At 43.6% G+C, this 19189-nt stretch overlaps 1 protein-coding gene across 2 annotated transcripts in view; it reads right to left on the bottom strand.

The window, feature by feature from the left end:
* The window catches only part of DYNC2H1 (dynein cytoplasmic 2 heavy chain 1), a 6555988-nt gene that overhangs the window by 3986041 nt on the left and 2550758 nt on the right, over positions 1-19189 (bottom strand). For both annotated transcript variants that reach the window (XM_044072582.1, XM_044072581.1), the window contains 2 exons: positions 10164-10276; positions 9961-10080 (listed from right to left, as the gene is read on the bottom strand). In XM_044072582.1, the coding sequence (XP_043928517.1) occupies positions 9961-10080; positions 10164-10276 (233 nt within the window). The remainder of the gene's footprint in view (positions 1-9960; positions 10081-10163; positions 10277-19189) is intronic.

Genomic DNA, 19189 nt, shown 5'->3' with positions numbered 1-19189 from the left:
CAAACCACAGTGACACAATCTTAGTTGCAAGCATTTTACATCACAAACCATACTGATACACTCCCAGTTGCAAACATCATACATGATCTACCCAATTATTTTCACTCAAATGTTACATAGCTCATTTAAGTCCTCTCCTGTACATACTGCTCCCACAATTCCCATTTTCTTTTATAGCTTGCTCCTACCTTTTTCTAAAGATCTCAATTCCAGTTGTTTTATTTCTGTTACTATAGTCACTACTTCTAATGTAGCTGGTTGAGATTCTGACTTCCACTTTCTAGTAAATGCTTCTTTGGCAGCCACCAAAATTAGACACACCAAGGCCTTACTGTGTTCTAGGCAGTTGAGATTCTGTATCACAGCTCAGAAAAATCACCTCCCTCGTCACACCAATTTGCCCACCCAGCATCTCCAACACTGCATTCCGCAAGGAATCCTTGAAGTCCACTAACTCACTGCATTCCCAGAAAATATGTTCCCAATTACCTATTTAATCCCCATCACAACTCAACATTTGCTATCTACCTGAGAAAAAATTGTCTGGAGTCTACTTGGGGTATAAAAATACATATGTAAACATTTCCAAGCAAAACCTGTACATTCTATGTCGATATGATCCATGGGGATTTCTGTCCATTCAGAATGACATTTTTCAGAGTCTATGCAACTCATCTCCTCTAAATTTTTAGGGATCACGAAAACTTCAATATTTTCTCTCCTCAATCTCACCTCCACGTCTGCTAATTTCTCTATTACACTGTCCTGAGTTAAATACAAATCTACCAATCATTCCTTAATCTCTTTTTCAGATTCTAACAGACTGGTTATCAAGTGAATTATGAGCAGTTCCTGCATCTCCTGCAGTTTATTTTTTAATATTTGGTATTATATACTTCTGAAATGTGCTACTAATCTTGAATGTCTCTGTATGTATCGGACTGAGCTTAGATTCCAGTGACTGAGAAACAATTTCTTTCTTTTCTTCCACTGCTTCTCTGGCCCCTACTCTTTCAGTCTCTGGTTCATTGTGCCCTTGTATTTGCATAGGAGGAGGTTGATCAAACATTACTTTCTGCAGAGCTTTTTTATGCAAGTTTTTGAATCTCCCCATCAACACTGGTATTTCACCTGTTAATTTACTTTTACTTATAAATAACTTTAAATAATCTGGTGGGTGGACAATCGGAGCACACTTTCTAACTGCCTACCCACTTGCTGCTGTACTGGAAATCCTGTCACCTGGAAAACACTTGATTCTATTTGTCCATTCTACCTGAATTTGAAGTAGCTGGGGACTGCTTCTCTTTATACTGCCTCTGGGTTAAGAATAACTGAATAGGTGTACCTTTCCTACAGAATGATTCTTCTGCTTGTAGGGTAGTTTTTCTGAAACTGAGGAAAGAGGATTCTTCTGCTTGTAGGGAAATATTTCTGAAACTGAGGAAAGAGCATAACCAATTTCTTCATTCCAATCCACTGTAATTCCCACCTGCGCTTCGGGGTGGGGTGGGAGGGAGTGCAAACAGGTGCATTCAACTGTAATGCTGATACCAACTGGCAAGTGGGTGTACAATATGCCGAGTTGAAGGTAGACATAATGCTTAAGGCATTCACCTCACAGAAACAAGGTGTCTGCAGAGTGATTGCCTAATATGAATCTATGAACATTACACCTGAGCAGGCAGACTTCTGTGGGATAAGAGAGGGACATATGAAAAGAGGAAATTTACCAGCCCTATCTGTGTATGGCTGCATTTGCCAGCATCCATGGCAGACAACATCCTGGGGATTTGATAGGTAGGAAGGTTTATTTATTTATTTATTTTACATTTGTTAACTGGGAAATTCCGACTGGACCAGGTCCATTTTCGGCAGAGGCCCGGGGAGAAAAGCTCCAACATCAAGTTATACAAATACAGTACATCCATCATAATACACAACAGGTTACATCATGTATGCTGAGCATAGTAATATAACAAGAAATTAATAAAAACACTCCAGGTAAAAGAAGATATAGAACATGGGTAAAAAGACAAAAATAGCTAAAAGAATTGACTTTTCTAGATTAAAAACAGGTCATACTGAAGGGAAATGCATTGTAGCCATTATACAAAATTGTGCCTTTTCAAAGGGTTTTTATAAAGCCTGTCAATTATCCTGTTCTCTGAAGGCTTATGAGTACATAATTGCATACTATTTGCTTTCATTAGAACTGCAAATGTATATAAAAGAGGAGGGGCTGTCCATTTTGATTCTACCATTCTCAACATCTGCATATAATGCTTTGTAGGAGAAGGATTATCTACTGGGCAATTAAAAAATCCCATATAATTAATGATCTTCTGGAGTGTTAAAGGTGTTATGATACTATCAGAATATGATGTCCCTATTGTCTGAACCTAGGCATATAGTGATGATTAATTCAGGCAGTGTGAAAATATTCCTGCTTAATATCCTATGTGAGAACCTTGTAATAATATGTTGGTGTAGGTCAAACAGGAGTGGTGGTGGAAAGATCTAAGATGGGTAATGTCTCTCGCCATGGTGATTTCTGGGTTATACATGTTATATCTGTTTCTTTCATTGTCTGTATTTCTAAAATTCTCTGAGGTGATACGGGCATAGCTTCTGACCAATACAATAGTTAAATCTTTAAAATTGGTGGCATCTGTTTCAGTGGCTGGCCTTCACGTAAGTTGCTGATGGAAGTCTGATCTCTGTTTTGGGGGCTGTCAAACTAAAAGCACCCTCTTCTGCACACATCATAGTGGACTTTTGATTCGTATCAAAGTCTAAAGGTGCTTCTCATTTTTTCAGCATTATGTGGCTTTTTCTGCTCATTGTTTCTTCTCTCCTTTTTTTTCCTCAGTGTCACTTCTGTTTTGATTTTTTTCTAAATTTTCTAACTTCCTGTACTTACAAACCTCTCTTTCTTACACATTTTCTTAAGAGCTTAAGGTGCTATTTGCTACCATAAGCACATCTGCTGGCAGATTTAGGGAGAGAAGACATAAAAAGGAGTTATGTACTCACCATAACGTTCCATCTGTGCTGTCCATTTTCATTCTTCCTCAACAACTGGGTTCAGATCATACCCTCAGATCCTACTCGGCTGCTTTTTTTAGCAGTTTGTGGCCATATGGAACTTTCAAGCTCCTTCCTTACCCATAATGCTCTATTCCCCTAACAAACCTCAGATTTTGTTTGTTGGCCTTATAATTTCATACAGGTATTAGAAGAGTAGTATGAAGAACCAAAACCTGGAGCTCAAATGAAGGAACACTGGTTCACTTATAACCTTGTTCTTCCAGAAGTTATATACTAAAAGGTAGGAGGCTTGCAGGATGGGAGTTGAGGAAGAATGAATATGGACAACAAAGATGTAACGTTACGGTGAGTACATAACTTCTTTATCTGATATTGTCAATTTTCATTCATTCCTCAACAACTGGGACAGAGTCCCCAGCTACCAAAATCCTGAGAGGCCTCTAAGGAAGGATATTCCTGAGCACTGTTGAGCAGAAGGCTGCTCGTCCCCTTGAGACCAGATCAAATCTGTAATGAGTAGTAAAGGTATGAGAATTAGCCCAAGTCACAGCTGCACAAATATCATCCAAGAGAGATCTTGCTAAAAATACTGATGATGTTGCCATGGACCTGGGTGAATGGGCTCTCAAAGGTTTTGGAAAAGACAATCCACATTTGTTATAGAAAAAAGAAATGCAATCAGTCAGACTTTGGCTAAAGTCACTTTTGCAACTGGCTTGTCCAATTTCGACTCTGTAAAGAAAACAAATAGTTGATCTGTTTTCCTGAAATTCTTTGTTCTATGCAAATAGAAACATAACTGCCTAAGAACATCCATCAAATGCAACATGTATTCTCTTTTGTTTGTGAAATATGCAAAGAAAACTGGAAGGTTAATGTATTGATTGATGCTGGATTCTGACACCACCTTAAGAAGAAAGGAGGTTTAGAAGACAAGGCTTGAAGTTCAAAAGTCTTCGAGCAGAGACTACAGCTACCAAAAAGACAGCTTTCCAGGATACAAATTTTAGTTCACATTTTGCTGATGGTTCTCAAAAGGAGACTGAGTCAAAGTTTGTAATACTAAATTTAAATACCATGGTGGAGTTGAATCTTTAAAAGGTGGTCTCAGTAGAAGGGTACCCCTCATAAATGTTTTACAAAGTTTTGAGGAGGCTAAGGTGGAATTATTAACTCCTACATGAAATCTGGAAATGGCAGCTAGTTGTACTTTGACAGTAGATGAACTAGCCCCTTCATTAAAGATTGCAGCTAAAACAAAAGAACTTATCTACTGGTGCTGAAAAAGGGTCAATGCCTTCCTGCACCCAACAAATAAATATTTTCCATTTAATTCTGTAAATCCTCCTAGCGGAAGCCTTATGGGAAAATAAAAGCATATGACCGATATGGGAGGAGATCATAGGCTGTCTGACTATCAGTGGAAGTGCTGAAACCATGTAGTCAGCTTTAAGCCTGAAATGTCTGGGCGAATCATGTCTGCTAGGTGAGACAGGAGGTCTAACTAGGTGAGGCCAAAGAAACGGAAACCAAATATGACAAGGCCAATGAGGACGATTTTGCTCTTCAATTAAGACGCTTTCTGGAGAAATTTGGGGATTAAAGGAGTTGGGAGATGTGCATAGAAGAGACCAGGGGTCCAACCATGAAGGACAGAACCTCTCAGTGATTTCCCCGGTGGGGCATCAGGACAAAGAACCTGCTGCATTTCCTATCGAGAGGAGATGCAAAGAGGTTGAAGCAAGGTTGACTCCACTAGCGTAATATCTTTTCCACAGCTCCTGTGTTGGAAGATTATTTGTGAGGTAAGAAAATGGACCTGCTGAGCTCATCGATTATCCTGTTGGATTTCCCTGGAATGTGTGTTGCTATCATAAATCAACTGGATGAGTTCGCCCATTGCCACACTCAGAGCTTCTTCACATAAGGGGTAAAGATTTGATTCCTCCTTGTTTGTTGACATACCAGACTACTGACACATTGTCTGTCTGAATCGCAATAGTCCCTGTAAGGAGAGAGTCTTGAAAAGCCTGCAATGCTAGGAGTACTGCTCTCATTTCTAAAACATTCATATGCATGTTGGCCTCTTCGGGGGACCAAGTGCCTTGGATCGTCTTTCCCAAGAAGTGCCCCCTCAACCAACTTGGGAAGCATCTATGGTCACCTATGACTTTGGGCTGAGGAAGAATGAAGGGACGACCTTGTAAAAGCTGATCTGAATGAATCCACCACCAGAGTTATTTTATGCATGCCTGGGTTATTCTGATCCTGGTAAACATAGGCTGATGCAGAATGGACCACTGAGTTGCCAAGGAACACTGAAGAATTCTCATGTGGTATCTTGCTAGCAGAACTAGATCTATCGCAGCGGACACTGAACCCAAGGCCTGAAAAAGCAATCAAGCTGTAAGCAAAGAACTCTGAATTATCTTTCTGACTTGCAACTGAAGGGAGTCTGTCACTGATACTGTGTGCTGAATAAGGCCTCTATGAACTCTAATGCCTGTAATGGTTCTAAATGAGATTTGTTGTGGTTGATGGCAATTCCTAGATGAAAGCAAATCTGGAGTACATAAGTCCTGAGCTTTTATCAGAAGTTGCCTGGTCAAAGCAGTTATGAGTCAGTCATCCAAGTATGGAAACACCCAGAATCCCTGCAGTCTCAAGTGAGCTGCTACTACTGCCATACATGTCGTGAACACCCTGGGGGCTGTGGTGAGGCCAAAGAGCCAAAATCTGAATTGTTAATGACTGGCTCCCAGCCAGACGCTTCAGTATCTCCTGGATCGTCTATTCATTTTTATTTGATAGTAAACATTGTGAATATCTATCGAGCACATCCAGTCATCCTTGTGCAGGAAGAGCAAGATGGTCTTAACCATGACCATCTGGAACTTTATATACTGAACTGATTTGTTCAGACAGCTGACATACAAAATTGGTCTCCAGTCCTTTGTTTTCTTTGGCACTAAAAAGAATCTTGAGTAAGTTCCAGACTCTTTCTGGTCTGGAGGGGGGCTCTTGGATGACTTCTTGTTCCAGCAGCTTTCCAATGACTGAGTGGGAAATCAGAAATTTTGTTTTTTTACTGTTGAAGAGGGGGGGGTAGGGAAAAGGGTATTAGATAATCGCTGGAAATAACATTCTTCACCCATGTATCTTTTGCAATGTCTACCCAGGCTCTCTAGAGCAGGGATAAATGACTCCCGACTGCCTCTAGGGATGGGCAATAAGGCCTCTTTTCAGAAGCGCTGACAGGGTCTATCAGAGAAGGAATCTCTAGACCCATGTTTTTTTGGGCCCTCTCTGCTGTGCGGGTGGCATCTTCCATTTGAGTTCCCCCTCTGCCACTGGAGGAACTAGGTCCACATGGATCTTGGAAAGGACCCTGGGATTTCCTGAATTACATCTTCCAGCCACCTTGCTGATTCTTAGAGAACGATCTTTGAGGGGTCAGAAAAAGTACACCCACTGCAGATAGGATCATACCATCTTCCTCACACCTGGAGAGTGTGTCCTTTACCTTAGGGCCAAACAAAGAACTTCTGTTAAAGAGTGCATTGACAAAGAAGACTTGAAGGGCTCCACAAAAATCATACAAGCACATCCAGGCATTCCTCCTAATGGAAATGCCTGAACCCACAGCCCTAGAGGTAATTTCAGCTGCATATGAAATGAGCCTCGTGGATGAATTTGTGATTGACTGTAGGGTAGCCAACTGTGAGGCAACAAAGTCTGTGCCTTGGAAGTACTGGTCCCAGACAGAGAGAAATTTGGCGAGTTCTTTAATCAAATTTACCTGCAATCTAGTGAAGTATGCCAAATAATTCAGTGACCTGAGTGCAAAGGTCGCTGAAGCATATACACACTTCCAAAATCTGTTTAACACCCTGGACTCTCTGTTAGGGGGATGGACAGATTAACTCTGTTCTGCAAGTTCTTTCTTAGTGGCCGTTGCTATGACCATGGCATCTGGGTACTCAAATGCTCCAAAACTCTGTTGATTTCGGTGGTGCCAGGATTCGGTCTGGTCTCTCAGGTATCATGTCAACAGTGCTGGGTTCCTTCCATGCCAACCTAAAGATCAAATCAATGAGCTCGTGGATGGGTGATGTCACCCAGGAGGTAGATGGGCCAGGCCTAAAGGCTTCAAGGAATACAGTCTCCTCTTGGGAAGGGTTACTAGTAGACCAACCACCTATTTGCTTGAGGATTTCCAGGATGTCTCCAAAGCAGCCGTCATCAGGTGGTGATCTTCGGGACCCTTCCTTCTTATCAAAATCAGTATCTTCGGTGACCAACACTTAAGAAGAGTCTAAGTGCCTCCTTTTGCACTTTTTCTTCCTAGGGAATTCTTCAGTGGGATGTTTCGGAGAAGTATCAGAAGAAATAAGAATACCCTGCTGGGTAGCCTGGAAACTTTGGGCTGGCTGTCCCTGTGGAGTAGAGTGATGAGGTTCAATGTACAAAGATACATGTGAATCGGAGGGAAGATCTGACTGGTGTGGAACTGTCAGTCCTCCCAAAGTAGGGAACACAATCTCTACTACCTCAAAAGCAGACTTCTAGACTGCTCTTGGGAGAAGGAGACTGACGGCGCTGAAAAGACATGCTTCTGGACTGTTAGCTTCCTCTGACTTGAATGCAATCTACCTGAAGTAGAAACTGGGTCTGAGTTTCCAATGTCACGACTCCAAGGGGCAGAGACAGCTCCAACAACTTCGGAGTTGACTCCAAAACCTCAGATCCATGAACTATGCTTCAGCTCCAAGAGCTGTCATCGTCAGTCTCTGACATACTCAAAATCGGTGTACTCAGAAAAAGTATTGGTGTTGAAGATACATAAATCTTTGGACCTGACACAGATGGTTGTGGGATACTCTGATACAAGGGCTCCGAGGCCAAGGGTTGGATTGGAGAAGGAACCAAGATGGGTGATGTTTTACTGGTACAGACCTCCAGACCCGAAGGAGTAGGAGCCAGGAGAGCTCCCATATGAATCTGTGCTGAGAGAAACTTCATCATCCTATCCATGTCAGCTTCTGTCAGGCTCCTGGAAGAACGAGAGGATGAGGCCCACTGAGGAGAATCTGGGGTATCACTGTCTTTCTAAAAAAGGGAGTGTCAGGAAGGGACCGGATCCAAGGAAGAGGCATATCTGATTTGAGATAACTGTTTTGGATCCAAGATTGTAGAATCTGAAGAAGTGGATTGTGCATCTGACACTGACAGATCTGGAGATTTAGTCTTCGGATCTGACTTCTTAGCCCGATTAGGTTCTACGGTTGGCTACAAAGATGAAGTGGAAAATCCAGACAGAGCTGATTGCCTTTTTCCTGTGCTCTATTTTAAGAGGATTGAGCCCCAGACAGAGATTCTGAAAAGGCTGTAAGTAAAAGACCTTTCAGAATTAGCTTGAACTTCCAGTCTACTAGAGCACAAGGATTAAATGTTTTGCAAATCTCACAATCAATGTTTAAATGAGCAAGACCCAAACAATAGATGTATAAACTAGGGATCACAGATAGGAATTTTGTGCCCAGACTGCTTACATTTTTTAAAGCCTGAGGGCTTTTCTGTCATCTTAAGAGAAAAATACTTTTTTTTTGGAAAGAAAGAAAAAAAGGGAGGAAGAAAAGTTACCAACGAAGGTAAATGGAGAATAAAAACAATGGTAATTAGGAAGGCAAAGAGAATACCAACAATGGTAAATTAAGAAAATACTACATAAGTGTAGAATAAAGGGGGAAAAAATAGAATTTATACGCAATGCAAGAGGAGAAAAAATATAAGATAACAAGTATTCAATTTACTACTCACTTATTTGACTAACACTAGAGAGATCACCGTGACAGCATCCATACATGAAGGTGGCAAATGAGATCTGAGATTTGTTACAGGAATAGAGCATTGTGGGTAAGGGAGGAGCTCAAGAGTTCCATGGGGCCATAAGCTGTAAGAAAGTGTCTGAGTCGGATCTGAACCCAATTGTTGAAGAATGAATGAAAACTGACAATGTCAGATCCTTACTTCATCAGGCATCCTAAAGATGATTTTGGAATTTTTTAAGGAATATTACAGTAAGAAAAACAAATAATGAAATATCACTAAAAAAGGCAGTTACTAGCACAAGCCACTACACACCTGAATTTCTATGGCACAAAACTATGGACCAGCAAGAGCTGGACAATGAGAAGAAATGAAAACATAATTATATGTGGAAGCCTTGCAATCCACTATACGCATCTTCACCAGTGCAAACACAGTGCTGATAATCACAGGAATGTTTGGAACTATTGGAATTAAGTTAAGATATGAAGTACACAAAATGGATAAATCTGTTCTACCCTAATGTTGGTAAAGTGACCCTCCAAAACACAATTTTGTACATATTCAGATAATGGGTGCAAACACCCACCCAACAGTTAACAAATATGAAATATAGTTTGTGCAATCTCAGGTCTAGAGGTGCGACGGTTGTTATACTCCTCAGATCCAAAATGACAACAAAGCTCCACAGACTACTCTGATCTGTCCCCACATAAGGGCAATCAATTCTTCCATCTGTGGTTTCACTCTGGCAAATTAGTCTATTTAAAGATTATGAATCATATAAATCATAGTTTTATGACAAATATTTGGTCGTTCATACCTTTAAACATTTGTTAATGTAGACTGAATTCTCCCTACCAAATATCTCCACCCAGTGCATGTCAATGTGAGCCTATGCCCCATGGGAAGGAATCCTAATATGTAGATGTACCTGTTAACTACATCTCAAATAAAAGTTTGCAAAATGTAAAAGGTGAATTATCATTCAATGAACAGAAAAACCTTAGCAGATATTTTTATATACATATTACTAACTGTAAGCAAAGGAAGGGTACATTAACAATAAAGTAACCAAACCTGAGAAGGAAAGCGTGATGGATCAGTGGAACCCTGTGACCTCTTCCCAAAAGAAATGCAGTCAATTAGTAACTGCTTCAAGGTTTCTTTCATCTCCACAGCCAAGTCATTCAACCATACCTGACAAAAAATAAAGTGAAAAATTATATTACAATTAAACTGAAAATGGTTTTCTTACTGTTTTCTTCAAAAAAAGTTCTTACTTCAACATCATTTGAAATTCGAATCTTGCTTTTCAAAGGTACAACTTCGCCTTCCACAGATTTCATCGCAATAATATGCTGCTGATCTTCATCAAAATCCACACTACTGATGCCTGCAAATAAGAAAACAAACACAAAGATAAAACTAGAGCAACGCATTCAAAGAAAGCCACAGAAGATAACAGAACAATGTTAACAGCTAAAAGTGTTCACAATTTGTTTGCTTTTGTGAGTCGGCATGAGCAACTCACTGACTCCCCTTCCTGCACCCAAATGACAAACATACTACTACATTGGGGCGACAGCCTCAGTCCATTTGTTACCTGGGCTGAGAGTTGGTGTTAGTCAGCTGATCACTGTGCAGATCCTGTGAACTGTCCTATCCTCACCCCCTACTCCCTTGGTAGACTGAGTGCTCCACTACAGATGCTTTCAGCAGGTGCATGTATGCTACAATGAAAGAAAACACTTCCAGCTAAGCAGCTTACTGCTGTATAGCATGGTCAAGCTTGGCTCCTTTTTGCTGGTGGATACACCACTGCTACAGTACATCTCACAATTAAGTGAGCTGAGCTGCTTTCCCTCCAAGATTACGGAGCTGTTGTTGGCTGTTCACTGCCAGCCTTTCATCCAAAGTCCCTTCAGCAACCATGCTCTGTAGTCACGGTTTAACCCTTGGTGCCACTAGGACAAGAAAACTGTTAACAGTTTTGTTCACCATTTCTCCTTCTTCTTCACATTAATCTCTATACTAACAAAAAACACATCCCTAAAGGGTGTGAAAAGCATTTATTACTGGAGCCAGGCACATTGTGAACATCCTTGGAGCTGCAGATAACTGAAAGGATAAGACAAAGAACTGAAAATGTAAGCTAGAAAGAGAAAATCTTTAAAAAAATAAAGTCTGAAGGTCTGAAGTCTTTGAAAATTGGGATGTGATAAAAAGCATCTTTTTGATCTACAGTTACCAAAAAACAAAAACTGAGATTATGGATTATGGGTCACAGAGACTTTGAAGTAGATTTTAGAAAACACAGGTCTAGAACTGGTATCCAAGTTCCTTCTTTCTTTGGCACCAGAAAAAATCCTGAATAACATCCTTTCCCTGCTTGTTCTGGGGGAACTGGTTCTATGATCCCCAAAGATAGAATATGTTCCAGGACAGAAGGAAACAGGAAAAAAGAAGTTATGTCTTACCATAACGTTCAATCTGAGTTGCTGATCTTCTTCCAGTCATCATTGATGGGTTCGGTTCCGAGCCGATGGAACCAAGTCGGCCTAACACCAACCTCATGTACACCAAAATCTCTCGAGATAAGCGGTTACCCACAATACCCGTTTCCCAGATACCTCAGATCGAGTTTGCATGCAACATATAAAAGAAAACAGAAAAAAAGAGGCCATTTCTGTGCAGAAACCCTGAAAGCACCACAAGGACCCAGAACATCCACCAGGAGCCTTTGGTGGGGGACGGAGGGAGGGTGTGATGACTGGAAGAAGATCAACAACTCAGATGGAACGTTATGGTGAGACATAACTTCTTTCCTATCTGAAGTTGTTAATCTTCTTCCTATTCATCACTGATGGGACAGAATCCCAAGCTACTTGGAGAACCTGGGTGGCCCTTATGGAAGAACATTCCTGAGAACCATTGAGCAGAAGGCCGCTCTTCCCCTGAAGACCAAATCCAATTCGTAATGTTTGATGAAAGTATGGGGTTTAGCCCAAATGGCTGCTGCGCAAATGTCATCCATGGAAGCCCTGGAGTGGAAAGCAACTGAACTTGCGATGGTTCTCGTTCAATGAGCTTTGATATGAACAGGTTTAGATTCATTCGCTAGGGAGTATGAAAAAGTAACACAATCTCTGAGCCATTTTGATAAAGTAACTTTTGATACAGCACATCCTATTCTTGGACCAGAAAAGGAGATGAAAATTTGATCCAACTTGCGGAAAGACTTAGTCCTGTCCAAGTAGAAATGTAGTTGTCTATGTACGTCCAATGAATGTAGACAGCATTCTCCCTTGCTGGAATAATTTGGAAAAAACACAGGGAGCTCAATGGACTGGTTAATAGAGAAGTCAGACACCACTTTGGGGAGAAAAGATAGATTAGTACGAAGGGATACTCTGTCTTTATGGAAGACTAGATATGGGCTCTTGATGCATAAGGCTTGTAAACTCAGATATCCGTCTGGCTGATGTGACCGCTACTAAAAACACAGATTGCCATGACAGGAATTTAAGATCACATATTGCAGCAGGCTCAAAAGGGGGTAGAGAGAGAGACTGTAGTACCAGAGAGAGATTCCATATCTCTACAGGTTTCCTGATAGGGGGTCTGCTATGGAAAACTCCCTTGAGAAAAGTCTTGCAAAGGCGGGTGGAGATGAGAGGAACGCCATCTGAGCCATTATGAAAATTAGAGATAGCTGTTAAATGGACTCGAATAGTAGAAGCTGATGCCCCATCGTCAAACAACTCGGAAAAGTACTAAAGTACAGCAGCTGTAGGAGTTGAAAAAGGGTCTAGCATCTGATTATTAGACCAGATAGCAAACCTTTTCCATTTGTCTCTGAGTTTTCTGGTGGATAGTTTATGAGAGGCCAGAATAACATCGCGGACAGGTGAGGAGAGTGTTTCCTGCCTGGCGACTAACGGAAGCGGAGAAACCAAGCTGTCAGCTTGAGAGTGGACAGATTTGGGGGAGTCAACCCTTGTGGGTGAGATATTAGGTCCTGATGAGTGTCCAGGATCCATGGAGGTTGTAAGAGGTGAGGCCAGAGGAAGGGGAACCATACTTGTCAAGGCCGGAAAGGGGCAATGAGGATCACTTTGCATCTCAACCGAATTGCTTTCTTTAGAAATAGGGGTATCAAAGGCATCGGAGAATAAGCATAGAGGAGACACATGGGCCAATCATGAGTCAAAGCGTCTCTCGGTGATTCCCAGTTGGGGGGAAGAGGGCAAAGTAGCTGCTGCATTTTTTTGTTTGAAGAGGAAGCAAAAAGATTGCAGCAAGGCTGGCCCCAACAGCTGAAAATTTCTGCGAACACATTCGGGTTGAGAGACCACTCGTGTGGACGGAGGATGCATCTGCTCAGCCTGTCCGCAATCACAATGGAGCTCCCCAGGATATGCGTTGCTATCAGTAAGTGGTTGGAAGAGCCAAATTCTCATGGCCTCTCAACATAGGGGGTAGGATATGGTCCCTCCCTGTTTATGTACCAGACTACAGACATATTTTCGACTGGATTGCAGTCGTTCCCGATGGAAGGAGTGGATGAAGTACCTGCAATGCTAACAGCACAGCTCTCAACTCCAGGAAGTTGATATGCAAGTTGGCCTCCAAGCTGGACCACGTGCCTTGGACTGTCTTTCCCTGAAAATGGCCCCCCAACCCTATCAGGGAAGCATCTGTGGTCACCGTGGCATTGGCTTGGAGTCTGGAAGGGGCGGCACCACAGATTTGCATCTGCTCTCATCCACCAAAGATGATCTTACTTGCAGGAATTGGTGATGAGGATCTGTGAGTTTCAAGGATGAAGATTGGATACCCACTGGAACAAAAGGAGCCACTGTAACAGTCTCATACGCAATCTTGCTAAGGGAACAATCGGGATGGATGACTGCCGCCATAGATCCCAGAGCCTGTAGAACTTCCATTGCTGACACCTTCCTTCGACAGAGTATCACTTGTAATCTTAACCTCTGAAGTCTGTGAGGTGGGAGAGAGACTTGACTTGTTTGAGTACTGAATATTGCTCTTATAAATTAAAATTGTTGGGTAGGACGAAGATTGTATTTTTTCCAGTGTATTGTGATGCCTAGAAACTCTGCCAGTGCTAGAGTTTAGCGGAGGGCCATGACCAGTAGCCACTTGGTGGGGGGAGTGAAAAGGAACCAATCGTCTAGCTATGGAAACACCTGTAATCCCTGAAGTCTCAGATGAGCTCTTACCACTGCTAGGCATTTCGTGAACACTCTGGGGTCTGTCGAGACCCCGAATCGCAGGGCTCTGAATTGGTAAAGATTGGCTCCCAGCCAGAAGTGAATGAGACTCCTGGAGCACTTGTCCATTTTAATGTGGCAATACGCATCCTGGAGGTCTATCGAGCACATCCACACACCTCCCGAAGAAATAGGAGAATTGAGTGTATCATGACCATGCGGAATTTGGTTTGAACCACTGATTTGTTTAGTTGGCTGAGATCCAAAATGGGTCTCCAGTCCCCGGTCTTTTTTGGCACCAAAAAGAATCTTAAGTAACAACCAGATCCACACTGGTTTGGGGGGACTTGTTGGATGACTCGGTTTTGACACAGCTTTCTTATCTCTGAAGCTGCCTCTTCCCTTTGACTGGGTGGAACATCAGGAAGGCATTTTGGAGGTTTTGGGTAAGATATCTGAGGGATGTAATAACCTCTGGAAATTATTCTCTGCATCCACTGATAGTTTGTAATAGAGTGCTAGGCAGCTTGTTGCAGAGAAAAACGAGCCCCAACTGCTTCCAGAGGAAAGCAATCTGGCAGCATTCAGGAGCACTGATAAGGTCATCCGGAGAAAGAATTTCTGGAGTCCTGGTTTCGGGGACCCCCTCTGCCTCTAAAGGGGCGTCTTCCACTATTGGAACCCGCTCTGCCTCTGAGGGAATCCTCACCACGTGCACTGCGGAAAGGGCCTTGAGATTTTTTTATGCCATATCTTTCCACTCCTCTGCAGAAAGAGCACTGAGGTTTGGAAAAACGTAGGCCAACGGCAGACAAGGTTTTACCGTCTTGCTCACACCTGGCTAATGTGTCCTTCACTTTGGAACTGAAAAAAGTGGACGGTTTGATAGGGGCGTTCAAAAAAGAATACTTGAAGGAGTCTGCAAGACCACAAATGCACATCCAGGCATGGCGTCTCATAACTACATCTGCACCCGCAGCTCCAGCCGTCCCTTTGCTTGGGTGGGACAGCAACCTCATGGACAAGTTGGAGATAGACTCTAGGGTAGCAAGCTGAGAAGCAACTTTATCGTGTGCCCCATCATAAACTTGACCCGCAAAGGTTCCAGAGCGTTCGGAGAGGAGATCCCTTTGGAACCTTGTAAAATGTGCCAAATAATTCAGACACCTGACTGCAAAGGTCACTGAGGCAAAGACTCGCTTCCCTAATCTGTCCACCACCCGGGACTCTATGTAGGGTGGGTGGACAGTAGGACTTTCCTCCGCAAGGTCCTTTTTTGTGGTGGCCGCCACCACCATAGCGTCTACTGGCAAGCCTCTAGACCAATGGGGCTGTTCCTCTGGCGGGAAGAGTATCTTGTCAGGTCTCTGGGGAATGGTCTCAATGGTATCAGGGTTCTTCCAGGCACGCTGCACGATGAGCTGGACTAACTCATCTGCAGGTGGGGTCACCCAAGAAGTAGAGGGCCGACAGCGGAAAGCCTGGAGGAATACTGCCTCCTCCGAGGAAGGATTCAAGAGCTTGCAGTCACCCCTCTTCTTCAATACTTCCAGGATGTCTCCAAAGGAGACATCATCAGGGGGTGACCATGGTGACCCTTCCCCCATCATCTTAATTTTCTTCAGTGGGAACATCCAAAGAAGATTGGAAGGGAGATTACCCTGTACAGGCATTTCTTGAGGTTTGCGCTCTCAGTGTCCTGAGGAAGTGGGCCATGACAGCTGTAGCTCAGAGTGAGCAGAGGGACAGTCCAACGTAGGAGGAGAGCTTCCAGAAGCAAGCACCCTCTCCATCACCCAGAAAGCCGGTCCACCAGAAGAGGAATGGGAGCCCGGAACTGAGGAAGACAATCTCGGAACCGGTGTCGTGGCCCACTCCTGAGGATGAAGCCTCAAGCAAACCCCAGGCGGGTGTTGCCCCTAGATCCGAAGATGGAACCGATGAAAAACCTGGAATCAGACTGGGAGCCGAGGATTCCACCCCCCCAAGCATGAGATTAAACTGAAAGGGGGGGCGGCCTCAAAGCTTCAGAGAGAGTTACTGTCGGCACCGAGGAAAGGGTTCCCACCAAGGATGTCGGAAATATGGGCCTCGCAACCAAAGGATCCAAGGAAGGAGAATAAGTGGGGGTCATGGGAGCAATAGACCCAAAACCCAAAGTGGGATGGGTTTTGGAAAATTTGTAATCCCTATGGCTGTCAATAGCTGATCAAACAGACACACCACAACCAATTCAGATAGATTCCTGGTGGACCTTACCAACACTCCAGAGGGGGAGTCAGTTGGTCCAAAAAAGGGCTATAAAAGCTTGTCCTGAAAACGGGTCCAAAGACAGACAGTACTGGGTCTGTGGTGTAGGAAAAGTTGGCACCGAAGATACCAACTTTGAGACAGGCAGAAGGGGCACTAAAGGTGCTGAGAAAGGGCTCAGAGATGAGGGAATAACTGGAGTGAAAGTCATTATCAGTTCTGAAGAGATAGCCAGGACCGACTTCGGAGCGAAGAGGGGTGAGGTCTGTGCCGAGGTTACAGAAGGCAATAAGGCTGGAGCCGTTACCACACTTAGAACCATAGAAGTCGGTGCCAAAGGCGGAGCCAATGTGGAAGTCAAAGTAATGTCCACAGAGACTACTGGAGCTGAACTCGGAACTGAAGTGGTCAGAGCCAAGGGAGCGATCATGTGCTCCGTAGAAGACTTGTGGGCCTTATGCTTGTGAGACTTACCCTTATCACCGTCCGGTGAAGAGGGATCAGAATGAGGACGTTTCTTGTCCTTCGATGGAAGGGTTCAGACCTCCGACACAGAAAGGGCCTCTGAAAAAGGTGAAGAAAGCAGGCCTTTCAAAATAAAAAGAAGTTATGTACTTACCATAATGTTCCATGTGAGTTGTACATCTCGCCTTTTTGTTCTTACAAACGGGTTCGGAGCCGATCCCTCGGCTCCGAGTCGGCCGCTTTCCAAGCTGAAACTCTCAGAGAAGCTCAAGACCTAGTGGATATCCCATGATTCCCTGCTGTAACTCCCCAGATCTAGCAAGCTGCAACGCAGGAAACCAAGGAAAGGTACCAACCCCCTGAATCGTTAATTCCAGCATAAAACAGGAATAGAGGAAGGAGGCAACCTGCCCAAGGATAGGCTGATCTAAAAAATGACCAAACTGACCTCCCTGCTAAGGCAACCATCACTCTCCACGGAGGGGGATGGAGGGAGGGATTGTAAGAACAAAAAGGCGAGATGTACAACTCACATGGAACGTTATGGTAAGTACATAACTTCTTTATGTGAAGTTGTACTATCTCGCCGTTTTGTTCTTACAAACGGGTAGCGTCCCAAGCATCCTAATCCTGGGTGGCTCACGGGAGAACATTCCTGAGCAAAGTGGAACCAAAGGAGGCCCTGTCTCTGGAAGCCCTGTCCACTTTATAGTGAGTGATGAATGTGTGAGGCTTAGACCATGTGGCAGCTGCACAGATAACATCTAAAGGCAAATGGGCAGCATACGCCAAGGATGTAGAAACCGCCCGGGTTGATTGGGCTTTAACGTCAGAGGACAATGACTGATTGGTAGACGCGTAAACAAATTTAATACAGTTAGCCAGCCATCTGGATAAAGTGGTTTTTGAAACTGCATGTCCCTTCCTGTTATCAGCGAACGAAACAAACAGCTGTTCAGTCTGTCTGAAATCCTTAGTACGGTCAAGGTAGAACCTTAGCTGCCGGTGCACATCAAGCTTATGCAACATATATTCTAGTTTGTTGGTGTGATGTCTGAAGAAGGTAGGAAGTTTGATGGATTGATTTATGTTGCTCTCTGAGCACACTTTGGGAAGGAAAGTGGGGTTAGTCCTAAGAGAAACTCTGTCTGGGTGAAAAATTAAATATGGCGGTCTGGAGGACAATGCCTGCAGTTCAGACACTCTACCTGCGGAAGTAATGCTACCAAGAAAATAGTCTTCCACGAAAGGAATTTCAGATGGCATGAAGAGGCTGGTTCGAATGGGGAAAGCATCAATTGTGATAATATGAGATTTAAATTCCAGGGAGAAATAGGGTGTCTAACCGGTGGTCTGAGGTGATGGGTTCCTTTTAGAAATGCTTTACAAAGACTATGCGCCACAATGTTAGATCCATCGCATCCTACATGAAATTTGAGATAGCAGCCAATTGTACTCTTATGGTGACAGCTGCTGAGCCCTTATTGAACAATGAGGATAAAAACTCCAGAATGATATGAAGTGGCGCCACAAATGGATCAATGTTGTAGCAAGCAACCCAATGTACGAATCGTTTCCACTTACTATTGTACAATTTCCTGGTAGACAGTTTGTGAGAAGAAACTATGATATGCTGGACGGCAGGGGACAAATCAGTAGACCTGGCTAAAGTGGGAATTGGAGCAGCCAAGCTGTCAGATTTAGGGAGAGAAAGGAAGGATGAAAAACTCCCGACGAATGGGTCAGCAGATCCGGCACTGGGTCCAGGATCCACGGTTCTTCCAGTTGATATTTCTGCAGAAAGGGGAACCAAATTTGTTGAGGCCAAGACGGGGCTATCAATATAACTGTCCTTCCTAGACTTTTGGCTTTCTGAATAAATTTGGGAATTAAGGGGATTGGTGGAAAGACATAAAGAAGACCCGGGGGCCAATCGTGCACAAGTGCATCCCTTGGTTTGTTCCCCAGTGGGGAATAAAGGGCAAAGTAGTTGCTGCATTTGGCATTCATTGGGGATGCAAACAGGTCACAGCAAGGCCAGCCCCAATGGAAGAAGATCTGTCCCGCCACACTCTGTTTTAGAGACCACTAGTGAGGCGGCAGCATAGCCCTGCGTAAACTGTCGGCTATCACGTTGGAAGATCCTGGGATGTGCGTTGCTGTCAGAAAGCGTCTGGTGGATACAGCCCACTGCCACATTCTCAGGGCCTCGCAGCATAGGGGATAGGACTTGGTTCCCCCTTGTTTGCTGACATACCAGACTACCGACATGTTGTCCATCTGGATGGCAATCGTACCTAGAGTTAGAGAGTTGTGAAAGTGCTGCAATGCTAGGAACACTGCTCTCATCTCCAAGACGT

The sequence above is a fragment of the Protopterus annectens genome, chromosome 5.part0 (genome assembly GCF_019279795.1).
Source record: "Protopterus annectens isolate FY-2018-M chromosome 5.part0, PAN1.0, whole genome shotgun sequence".
Classification (NCBI taxonomy): Eukaryota; Metazoa; Chordata; order Ceratodontiformes; family Protopteridae; genus Protopterus; species Protopterus annectens.
Note: the sequence above shows the minus strand (reverse complement) of the source record. Positions and strands in the feature narration are given on the sequence as shown.